Below are 10,700 nucleotides of genomic sequence, written 5' to 3' on the forward strand. Positions count from 1 at the left end.
AACACAAACATATTGTACAATTACAGTGACTAATAAAATGACAATGAACTACAATGAATGATAAAATGATTACAGTAGCAGTGGAACCTGTGATAGAGATAGAGAGACACAGATGCACAGCAACAGCAAATCATAAACTATAAACTGTAATGGAGATATGGTAGCAATACAGTCAAACAGAACATCATATTAATGTTTTAGGTGTGCTTTAGAGCTCATGATTGTGTAATGCGACAAATATACTCGACACGCTATTAGTCATGGCATTGTGTAATGCCATTTCTACGTTCAAAGAAGGTAAACACACACCCAGTTTGGCTTTCCTGGCATACTAACTTAGATTTTTGTCATAGGAAGTGGTTTTCACTTCCCGTTTGTGTACATTAAACCTGTTGTGCTGTGTCGAAACAGCTGCAACAGGCTTGTAATGATACACAACAGATGTCTGTGGTCTACCCATCCCCCCTCCAACCAGCACCACCAGCACCACCACCTTATTTGTCCTCCCTGCTACAACAAAACCTTGACCATTTTACTGAAACAGGTCACGTAGGCCTCTTATCGTTTTCCAACTGGCTCGAAAGGAGCGAAATAACAAAAGGGAAAGTAGTGTTTCCTGTGTCTTTTGATTGATATTTGATACCGGTGACGTAACCCAGTTTGAGCTTTGGTACAAATATCCCAATTCACACTTAATATATGCTCTTTAAATGAGGTTAACGCTGCCGTAAATCTGTAGCATCTGGGCAAGTCATTGGGGGGGTTGAGGCTCTGAAGTTGGAACCTTTCTTCCCTTGATGTTTTGTTGATTTAACCTAGAGACAAATGGTCTACACCCCTGTATCATGGAGAGAAGACCTGTGTAGGTTACTAAAAGAAATTAGGGTAACTTAAAAGGAAATTACAAGGCCTTGGCTACAGGATATGGAAGTTCACCTCACTAAATGTTGAAAGTCAAGACTATTTTGAGCAAATCTTGAATATTAAAATCATTGTTTAAAGCTCATAACTTAGCCCTAGAGCTATTCTGTTGTCTTGGTATTCTGTTCTACACCATTGAGCTTTAAAAATCACGTGTTAGGCTGGAATATTGTGTGTATTTCAAGTGTTTTCTACTTTCTTACAACACTAACATAATGTCTGCTGACTTTGCTATTTGTCTTTATAAGGTTATGGATCATACAGTCGTTTTACAGTTGGTTTTATTGGCAGTATGAAGGTCCAAGTCTAAAGAAAACAAAACAGTTAGCGTGAGAGATAAACTCACATCTAAGGCCACGGTCACCGGCTTGTCTCCTGCCTTATTTAAAGAGTCTGGATTTTTTTTTTTTAAAGGTTGCGTAACTCACTGTGTGTGTGTGTCAGGCCATGGAAGGACACACCCCAAAGCAAAGCAACCTTTGAAGGGGGGTGTGTCGATCAAGAGTCAGCTATGTATGGAAAGTAGGTCACAGAGAGGCTTCTGCAGGTCGTACAGAAGGTAGGAGGTGGTCTAATCTCCATATTTGACTCGTCACAAAGGCCCACCCTTGAAATTACAGCACTGGAAAGAGGAATGGAAAATATTTTCAAAATAACAGTGGTGTACAAAGGCTGCCAGGGCTACTTTTTTCCGCCCACCCTTAGCACTCTATCTGTTCCTTTCTTTCTGTCTCACAGGTCATTTACCGTAGTTATTGGGCGAGAAAGATCACTGGAGTTCCTCATGAATTTGAATTGTCAGTTGTGTTGTTGTGAAACACAACCCACACAAAGCGAAGTGGGAAAGAACAAGAAGGAAAAGGAGTTTCACACCACTCAGCAGTAAGCACGTCAAAGACCTTTTATCATACCAGAAAACACATTCAAACGCAATCTCTGCTTTTTGTTGCCAAGATTGTTGTTTTTATTTCCTCCACCATTTAGTTGTCCCAGATGGGTGATAGACATTGTCGGTGGTTGAGAGCGCTTTGAGTACATGAGAAAAGGCACAATATAAATGTGATTCATACTCTGGTGTGATACATAACACAGAATGCACTTATACAAGGAACGCATACTGCGTAATTGAATTCATGTGTGCAATCTAGTCAGATTCACAAGAACAGAATCAGAATTACTTTTATTGGGCAGGTATGTGGTATGTGGCTCTTGAGGTTTCACTTTGCTCTCAGTGTACATGTGCATACACAGATATAGACATAAATACAGCTTAAAACAAGGACAAGGACTACTATGTACAGATAGGAATCTATATAAATATGTAGATAAATAAACAACAATGACATTTCTAGACAGAATAAGACTGTAAGAATGGTGCAGAGTGCAAAGGGTGTTAAAAATAGACTAAATCCACTAAATCTCTCATTTAATACAATATTTCAGTTCCTCTTCAAGTCACCAGCAGCTATGGAGAACCAACATTTAACAGACACAGCACACTGATGCTGCTGGATCCTAGAACAAAACAGTTAGTACAAGCTCATATTGGACAGGCAGAATTTTACACTTTACTCCTGTAGTTTAGATAGATATGTTTGACTATGTGAAGAATGCTTTGGAAAAAGCACTTTGGGCCTTTATGTTGTGTAGAAAGAAAGCAGCACTTTATATTATCAATCTCTACAATTTCCTAATAATTATAAGAAAGGAATGTCCTTGAAATAGCTGCTCCATTTAAAGCAACACTGTGTAACTTTTATAGAGATAATTTATTAATCCCTCAAGCGGGAAATTCTCTTTTACATGCATTTTAACCCCGAAACACAACCACACACACACACACACAAAGGGCTCATAGACATGCAATGTGGAGAGAGATGGTGGAGTGATGGGACATTTCACACAATCAGGTGACTGGTGTTTCTGTCATTCCTGCTCTGTGCCCTGTCCATCTTTTTCTGCACAATGTAACTTTGTGCAGTACGATCAGACATATGTAAGTCACACACCACCAGCTATTTCACTGATTTTGGATCATATTTTATGGAGAAAATGTTTTCTGCTTTCCCTCCAGAGTTTCCTGATGGACAGTAAACTGCTGCAAACTGTAGCTGAGCTGGGCTTCTTTCTTTTGGACTGGTAAGTAATATTAGCTGGCTGCTATGTCTTGTGTTGTTGTACTTGCTTGATGTTTGGCTGTTAGAAAAGTTGATCATAAGTAATATAATCATAACAAATACATGTGCACAGCTGTCCATATGTACGTCAGTGGTGTTGCACTCTGAAACTGGGGGAAGCTTACATAATTATTAATTTATAAACAAACAAATCACAATAATTTGATAATTTGGGAGTGATAAACTCAGATTGTTTTATTGTTTAAATGCTACTGGTCTAAGTTACCAACCAATACAAGTTAGTTCTTGATGTTTCATGCTAAAACAGAAAGCAAGTTTTTATTTTATTTTATTCTATTTGATCATTTCCTCAGCTCTTTTAATTTTGAGAATATGATTTGTCTGTTGTACATTTGTAGTTTCCTGCTTTAAGCCTTTCATTTTCATTACATTACATGATTCCAAGAACCAAAGTAAATAATTAAGAATTATTAAAGCATTTAGTATGAAGCAATTGAATTGTTGTTTGATCCGTTCATTTCTCAGTGATCTGACATTGCTGTCTGAAGGTCTGGAAATCTGGAAATGAGGAGAGGAAATGCGTTTAATGGATTCAACCCAAATCCCCAGCAACGTGAGCCCCGATGTTTGTGTCCAGGGTGTTTTCTAAAAAGGGATTGTGTAACAGGATGATGATGATGATGTAATACAGCTATGAATCGAACATATCCGGCTTTATTCTGTCCTGTGGTCTGTTCTGTTCTGTGCTGCGCCTGGTCAGACAGTGACTGAGAAGAAATCTTATTGGAGCTGTGCTGTCTGCTCCTATAATCACATTTCCTTCTTTCTGGTCTGCTGGATCTATCAGGTCAGAGGCGGAGAAGAAACGACCAGTGCACCAGATATGAACGTCTTATTAAGACCTTTCTCAAATTAATTTACCTGAATGATGTCTAAATATACAAAAACATCTCTTTCTGGCCTGTTTTCCTGACATGTTATACTTTTCTCTGAAGTGAGAGGCTAAAATAGGATGCCAATTCATTTCAGAATGCCTCTAGTATGTGATTTTATGACCTGATTAAATTGTTATTGAACTGCTAATGTACTTTATCTTTTTGCCAGAGGGACCTAAGCTAAATTAAATGGCCTTAATTGATGAGGGGGGCTGCTTTGTGAGCTCAATTTTGTATCTATGAACAATATTAATGATTATAATGATGATGACTGGACCATCTTTTGACCTGTTGGCATTATTATGATGTTCACTGCCAGAGTCGCTCATAATTGCCCAGTCGTTCATGGCTGTTTTGCATTGCCCCCTGTTGTGCTGCAAGCAGTATTACACCCTGACCCACCCCACTGACTGTGGACGTCTGTGTGACTTGTGAATTTGCAATGCAGGTTGGTTTACACACCTCAGTGCTTAACTGTGGATTTTAAATTCATGATATCCTGCTGCACGTTTGTAATTAATAAGAATTAAAGAGAGAGCCTCCAGGGCGAACATGTTGGTAGAAAAGTATGAAAGGAAAAGGTTGAGACAGCTGAGCAATTGACTCTTTGCTGTTTAAACAGTTTTATTACATTATCTTTTCTAATGCGCACACTTATAATCTTTTAAATTAACAAGCAGACATAATTAAAACACTTCTTTTTTTTTATGATCTTTTTTTATGATCCTTCCAATCCACAGACAAACATTCTTATAATCCTTCAAGAGATATGTTACAAAAATAGCATAAACCATGTGACCCTACAAGGAAAGGGTGAGTCTGTGTACATGTAGATACTGTCTGTGAAATGAAGATGAGTGGAAAGTAATTAGCAAGAGGTGGAACACTGTCGTGCACGACTAGGACTAATCCAATGGCAAGATGTCTTTGTGATTTAGTGGCTAAAGCATGGCATGGAAGTTCATTTTTAACCTTGAGAGTAGTAGCTTTGCAAAATAATCTTTAATCTTTTTAATAAAAACACATTCAGGCTAATGGATTCACAGTGAAGCATAACTGAACCATGAATGAACCATAAATGCTGCACCATGTTTTCCCTTCCTCTATCGACATACACCGATAGAGGACCATGTCACCCTTCCTAAGTGCTCTCCTCCCATGAGGTCCATCCTGACCTTGTCTGCTGGAAATCACTCATGCAAGACACCAACACCAAGAGTGTGATCTCTATATATCTATGGAAATGTCATATCTAGCCCCTTTTTCACCTCTATTAAATGTCAACAAACCATGTAAAAAAAACCTGTATTTTACAGTTATTACTTTATTCTCAGTTTCATCAAAGACCCCAGCTGTGCTTATAATACCTCAAAAGAACATAATTTGTTCTCTTTCATCTGTCTCCTTGTTTCTGTCTGTGTCTCCCTCCCCCCTTCTCTCTCTATTTCTCTTTCTTTCTCTCTCTCTCTCTCTCTCTCTCTCATGTCATCATAGCCACCCTCCTTATCATCTCCCCTCACTCGCACACTTTGCTACCCGTCTGGTCCGTACGGTCACACTGTTGTTCTGCTGCTCAGAGACAATATAATTCAGATCCTCTTAAAACAGACCCCACAGGAGAGAGAATAAGGTAAGCTCTTCAAAGGTTATTTCATTACAGGTTTAAAGTCAGTTGACATGCAGTAATAATTCCTTATATCAACTGGCGTTGTGGTGATATATCTGTGAAAATGTGAATGTGAAGTTTTCAGGGAAAATATGTTGCCTGTTCTTGTTCATAAAATGTGTATTTGTGCAGTATATGTGCTACTTTTGACCTATTTTTAAAAGCTTCTATCTTCTCACACTTCAATAAAACGAGTGATTTTTTTTTCTTCTTCTTCCGCTTGTGGCTTGTGATATTTTGCAACGGTGTGACCGCCTGCAACTGTTTCTCAAGGGGTTATTGACACATCATATTTCAGCGTGCATGTTGCTAGTGATGTGACTAAAATGGATGCCTGTATGTTGCTTTCTTGAAGTGGCAGCAGTCATTTTCATAAGAATTACTGGTTCAGTGCCAATAAAGACCAGCAGGAGTGGAAAGCCTGAAGTGGTGTAATAATATCCACAGTGCATGCACCCATATGGCCCATAGTGGAATTGAGAAAAATTGTCCCTCAAGTCAATAAAAGGATTTTCTGGGAAGTAATTTACTTCCACAACTTCTGCTCAAATATATTTTCTGTGCTTTCATAAGGCAGTGTCATATTTGTGGAGAACAAACAGAAATATGAGCCAAAGGAAACAGAATAAATGAAAAAGAACGAAGGACACAGTGACCCGACAAAAACCTTCTTTTTAATGTAATCACTTACTCTGCATCATCTAAATCTACTTTCCTTCATCCAGTCTAATGTCTGTTTTAATTGCATTTGCCCAGTGTTTCTCTGCTAAAGAGTACTCTGATTTATCTTTGCGTGTTTTTGGTCAGATGTGTCTTTTTCGTATGCTGGTAATGTTAAAATATTCCCTGTGTGAGCAGTTATAGGTGTCCACTCATGTTTATCACAGCATTATTTACTTTAATCAAATCTCTCTCATCGGCCTCCCACATTTATTTTAATATATTGATTGCATACAGGTGATGTACTCCACACTGTGGTGACCTTCACCCACTGATTTACTGTTAAAATACAGTCCCTGGTAATTCCAAAAGGGGGCAGTCTCTATCTACTTAAATATGATAATAGGCCAACAACATGAGTGTGCAGATACCTCAATGCACTTAATGTAAACTGCCAAAGTGAAAGTGGAAATATGAATTAAATAGTAATTCTCTGGATTCTCGTACAAAGTGGACAGCTCGCTTCAAATCGCTCAAATTACAGAGGATGTCTTGCAGAGAGTTGTGCAGAGAGACATTACAAATTACTTGGTTATTAAGTTTCATCGTATGCCAAAGTTACAAAGATAACAGCTTCTGTCACTGCAGATGCTCACACATCCACGAGATATGTGCACCTAAACATTCATATTCCAAATCACAAGTGTTTCCATGATTTTAAATACAGCTGCAGGTGGTTTACATGCAGCTCACAGTGATACGATGCTATGAATCACACTGAACACAGTTGTCCGTCTATTTATATATCTTATCGATATATTTTGTTATGCTTTTATTTTATTCTATATCTAACTACACTGTTGCCCATGAAGCTGGAATAAAATATTTTTACATTTTATAATGAAATGATTGTGATGTGATCTATTCTCGATAGATCAAGTGTATTTTCTCAAAACTTTAAAATTAAATCACAACTAACCTGATGTGCATAAACAGGAATTAAAATAGAGGAATGTGTCTAAAACTAATTATCTATTTTATTGTATTTATAACCTGCAAGATGATGAGATAGCGTTTCTTCAGTTTGTGTTGTGTTGTGTTGGGTGGAGGGTTGGAGCGTTATTGTGAACTGATTGATTCATTGATACGTAGAACAAATACAAAACTCTAATATATGACTTGCTTTAAACCATGATCTACTCCTCCTTCTCTTCCTCCTCCTTGCAACTTATCTCTTCAACATCAACATCAGCAGATACTTTAATGATCATTGTCTGTTTGCCCTGACCTCTAAATGACTCTCTGTCATGACTCACAAATGTTAATGCTCCTTTTAAGCTCTAAGTTCAATATTGACAAAGACAGAAAATCAGTCATCACATTTTCTATTTTGTTTGTTTTTCCCACAGGAAGTCCCCACACTCATCCACTTAATGTAAAAAATACAGTCAAGGTGAAGGTGAAGGTTTCATCATCATCGATCAAATAATTACATAAAAACCACACGGTATTTCATCTTTTCTTTGTACTGCATCTGCTTTTGATGTTTGGATGTAGCTGTATCTGTCTCATCTTACATATTTACTTCACTAATCTTAGTTTACTTGCTTGGAAATAAATTGTACATGAAAATTGAGTTCCTCTTAGAACATTTTTGCAGAAATAATAATAAGGAGAAGTACAGTTCTTGGGGTGGCCAACCATGTGCAAAGCCTCAGTCCTTGCTGCGGAAGCGCAGGGTTTGAATCTAACCTCTCTCTCTCTGTCCCCACATTTCCTGTCACTCTTCAGCTGTCTCTATCAAATAAAGCTTGAAAAGGCCGAAAGAAAATAGTACAGTTCTGGTGAATTTGAAGATTTATCTCTTGTTTTGCTACATATATATTATATATTTGTAGAAATTCATAAATAATAACATATTTAAATTTCATACTTCATTTATACCCACAAGGTAACAGCTGAAATGGAGGAATGGAAGATTCCCACTTCTTTAGGACCGCCAGAAGCCAAAGAAAACACCTCATCGTCTATGGGTACAGTATGCAGCCTCGAATATAGACATTGCTTGCTTTCTTAAGAATCTGAAATAGTTTGAGATAATGGTATTTTCAGAAAAGGCAATACCATATGGTGTATTTTTATTGACAGTGCTGAAATGATACCTGATACCTGTGTTTCTCCTCACAGTGACTTGTGATAATCTGGAATGCTACATGGTCCTCACGGACGCAGAGAAGACAGCCATCGGCTCCATCTGTTTCCTGGCAGGTCCCGTCACACTGCTGGAAAATGCTCTCGTGTTGGCGGTGATCGCTGCCACAGCCACCCTGCGGCAGAGGCCTTCGTATCTGTTCATTGGCAGCCTTGCTCTGGCTGATGTCTTCGCCAGCTGTTTCTTCACCACCAGCTTCCTGGACTTTCACCTCTTTCGCCGGAGTGATGGCCCCAACGCATACCTTTTTAAATTAGGTGGTGTCACCATGGCCTTCAGTAGCTCAGTGGGGAGTTTACTGCTGACTGCCCTGGACCGTTACCTCTGCATCCACCAGGCCTCCAGCTATAAGGTGCTCCTGACCCGCCGACGAGCCCTGCTGAGCTTGCTGATCCTCTGGAGCGCCACCATCTTCATCTCCTTCTTGCCTTTGATGGGTTGGAGGTGTCCCACAGTGCTTACTCCACCCTGCTCATGCCTGTTTCCCTACATCAACCAGGAGTATCAGGTCTGCTGGACCAGCTTCATCTTGGTGCTTCTGGCTCTCATTTTAGGTGCTTATGCCCTCATCCTGTTGAAGGCCCACCGCCATGAGTCCTCCATGACCAGCCTCCAGGGAGCAACAGGGACAGGCCATGCCCGCATGAGGATGGATATCCGGCTAGCGCGCACCTTTGGCTTGATCCTACTCATACTAGTGGGCTGCTGGCTTCCTGCACTCTCCTTCATGTTAGCTGATTTCTCTGTGGTCCTGACCCACACCCAAAAGAGGGCCTTCGCCTTTTGCAGCACCCTCTGCCTGGTCAACTCTGCAGTCAATCCACTACTCTATGCACTGCGCTGTCGGGAGCTAAGAATTGCCCTAATGCAGCTGCTACACAGGCTGTGTCTGATTGGTAGGTGTAAAAAATCCACAGAGGAGTCAACCCCAGGCTTCACCTCCACAGAAGACAACAACTGTATCGCCATCTCTGAGGATGAGATGTCCAGGACCAGAACCACACGACTTAACTCAGTCTCAGAGGTGGTAAACCATCAGGAGCTGAACATCATAAAATGAGCTGTACAGATAGAGATGTGTCTAAAATACCTATGAGCAGGATTAGTTCTCATTAAATTAGAGGCAAGGCTGTTGTAGTTAACATTATTAAACATAACGACATAACCAAAATAACAGGTAGAAATGTGGGAAACGTGCTACATAGTGTGTTATTCGCATATACAAGATAAAAAGACAGCTTGTAAGGATAAAAATTATACCTTTGGCAAATATTTTGTCGCCATTACACAACTTTAATCATAAGAATAAGTACAATTAACCTGCCATGATTGGATTTCGCAATGGCTGGAACTGACAGATTCTAGTCAAAATAAAGCTTCTAGTCTCTTTTTACGTATAGGCTGGGTAAACGGTTTAGTTACATGGGGCTTTTTTTTTTTAAGTGAGATGCCCATCAGACCCCTAAGCTTTTACCTCTCTGTCACATATCAGTGCTTTAATGCTGACACTCCTATAAAAATAGTGTCCAGTGAACACGAAGTGCTAGAAAGGTGGATTTGTTGTTCGCATGCTTGTTTATGTTTGAGGATTTGTTCCCCGTGCGTGTAGGAACAGAGGACTCTGTGGGTTGCCTATCCTATCTGCACATGAATGCCAGGACTCCACAAAAGCCCCATGCACAGGAGGATTTCACACAATGTTCACCACATGAATCCAAGCAGCGTGCCGAGGTAAAAATGGGACACATGCCAGGAAGAGAACGAGCACAGACACTAGAACACTCTTTGCAATATAGTCACAACTGGCAGCTGCACAGGCGCACATAGGAATCACAAGATAGAGACTCACAAAAGTCCTGAAATGCTTGTTGATCTTAGGTCACTGGATACTAGACAGAACACATGTTTTAACCCCCATATCAAGTGATTAAAGATACTTGACCACACTCTGTTTCAACTGTTTATATGTTCCTGTTTTTGACCAGAGTTTAGTGTTTGGAAAGATTAAGAGTGCTTCAATCTTCTGGGTGGATATTTGCTGCCAGAGGTGATAAGAATGAACACCTTGATATACACCACCAGTTTATTATTCAGTCTAATAATATAGTCTACTTTCATAGAGGTTGTAATGTTTAGAATTTTGTGGAATTTAGTTGTTAATATTTAAG

General features: G+C 39.5%; 1 protein-coding gene across 4 annotated transcripts; it reads left to right on the forward strand.

Annotated features, from left to right (window-relative positions):
• Positions 1–1,390: 1,390 nt before the first annotated feature.
• cnr2 (cannabinoid receptor 2) lies at positions 1,391–10,478 on the forward strand. 4 transcript variants are annotated; one of them, XM_019274674.2, is made up of 10 exons: positions 1,392–1,480; positions 1,660–1,803; positions 2,996–3,060; positions 3,585–3,672; positions 4,379–4,442; positions 5,489–5,624; positions 7,730–7,827; positions 8,112–8,164; positions 8,272–8,353; positions 8,508–10,478. In XM_019274674.2, the coding sequence occupies exons 9-10, from the start codon at positions 8,284–8,286 to the stop codon at positions 9,590–9,592; spliced, it is 1,155 nt and encodes a 384-aa protein (XP_019130219.2). In that variant the 5' UTR covers positions 1,392–1,480; positions 1,660–1,803; positions 2,996–3,060; positions 3,585–3,672; positions 4,379–4,442; positions 5,489–5,624; positions 7,730–7,827; positions 8,112–8,164; positions 8,272–8,283; the 3' UTR covers positions 9,593–10,478. The 4 variants fall into 4 exon arrangements, with proteins under 4 accessions (XP_010736473.3, XP_027141786.1, XP_019130219.2 ...); XM_010738171.3 differs by having other exon boundaries at positions 1,391–1,480; positions 7,730–8,164; XM_027285985.1 differs by lacking the exon at positions 8,112–8,164 and having other exon boundaries at positions 1,391–1,480.
• The last annotated feature ends 222 nt before the right edge of the window (positions 10,479–10,700 follow it).

This window comes from Larimichthys crocea, chromosome XIII, assembly GCF_000972845.2.
Source record: "Larimichthys crocea isolate SSNF chromosome XIII, L_crocea_2.0, whole genome shotgun sequence".
Lineage (NCBI taxonomy): Eukaryota > Metazoa > Chordata > Actinopteri > Sciaenidae > Larimichthys > Larimichthys crocea.